Source organism: Priapulus caudatus, unplaced genomic scaffold (assembly GCF_000485595.1).
Source record: "Priapulus caudatus unplaced genomic scaffold, Priapulus_caudatus-5.0.1 Scaffold8143, whole genome shotgun sequence".
Classification (NCBI taxonomy): domain Eukaryota; kingdom Metazoa; phylum Priapulida; class Priapulimorpha; order Priapulimorphida; family Priapulidae; genus Priapulus; species Priapulus caudatus.
This window is the reverse complement of record NW_014585204.1, coordinates 1-667: the sequence shown is the minus strand read 5'-3', so window position 1 is coordinate 667 and position 667 is coordinate 1. Positions and strand designations below refer to the sequence as shown.

Sequence of the window (667 nt, the reverse complement as noted above, 5' to 3'; positions counted from 1 at the left end):
CCTTGCTTCTTTTTCAAACCAGACAGAAATAATTGTGGGTTCTGGGAAGTCGTATTGTTGCCAGTCTCTAGGCAATAGCTCATTTTGGATGAGTACGAGATGTTTATGCCATGCTTTTGGGATGCTTGATAAGGTGGGATGTAAGTCACTTTCGCCGACTGCAATAATAACGGCAACAGGGTCAGCGATGTACTGTGCTTGTTCTGCCAGATCCATATCGCGTGTCACCGGGTAAACAGGGTGTCCTGTTTTCAATAAACCGCGTGCAAGTACTGATCCAATTTCGCCAATGCCGATAACGACGACAGCTTGTTTCATGTTTTGTTCTCCGTGTGAAAATGTTTTGTAGGTGGCGATGCGTTTTATGGTAACTTAACAAGTGCAGCTTGTTTTTTCTCGTGTTACTAGTTACTAGCACCACCCATATTATACCGTAAAAAGTAACAAATATTTTTCAATTTGTTCTTGATGAGAGAGTGGTTAGCAATCACGCGGCGGCTTGGAGTTGTCTATGGTTGTATATTCGTTAAGCATAAGCTGATAGAGAGAATTGAATGAGTAAAAAAAGCATTGATCTAAGGCAAGCTCGCTCTATAATTGCAAGCCTCTTGTGGAGGCTAAGAAATTGATTTATGAAAAATAACATTCAAGCCGTTGTGTGCTCTGT

The 667-nt window shown here is 41.4% G+C and overlaps 1 protein-coding gene across 1 annotated transcript in view; it reads right to left on the bottom strand.

The window, feature by feature from the left end:
• The window catches only part of LOC106820176 (tyrosine recombinase XerD-like), a gene marked incomplete at its 3' end in the record, with an annotated part of 3,323 nt that extends 3,107 nt beyond the window's left edge, over positions 1-216 (bottom strand). The window contains exon 1 of the mRNA XM_014824719.1: positions 150-216. Coding sequence (XP_014680205.1) covers positions 150-216 — 67 coding nt within the window. The remainder of the gene's footprint in view (positions 1-149) is intronic.
• Between the last annotated feature and the right edge of the window lie 451 nt (positions 217-667).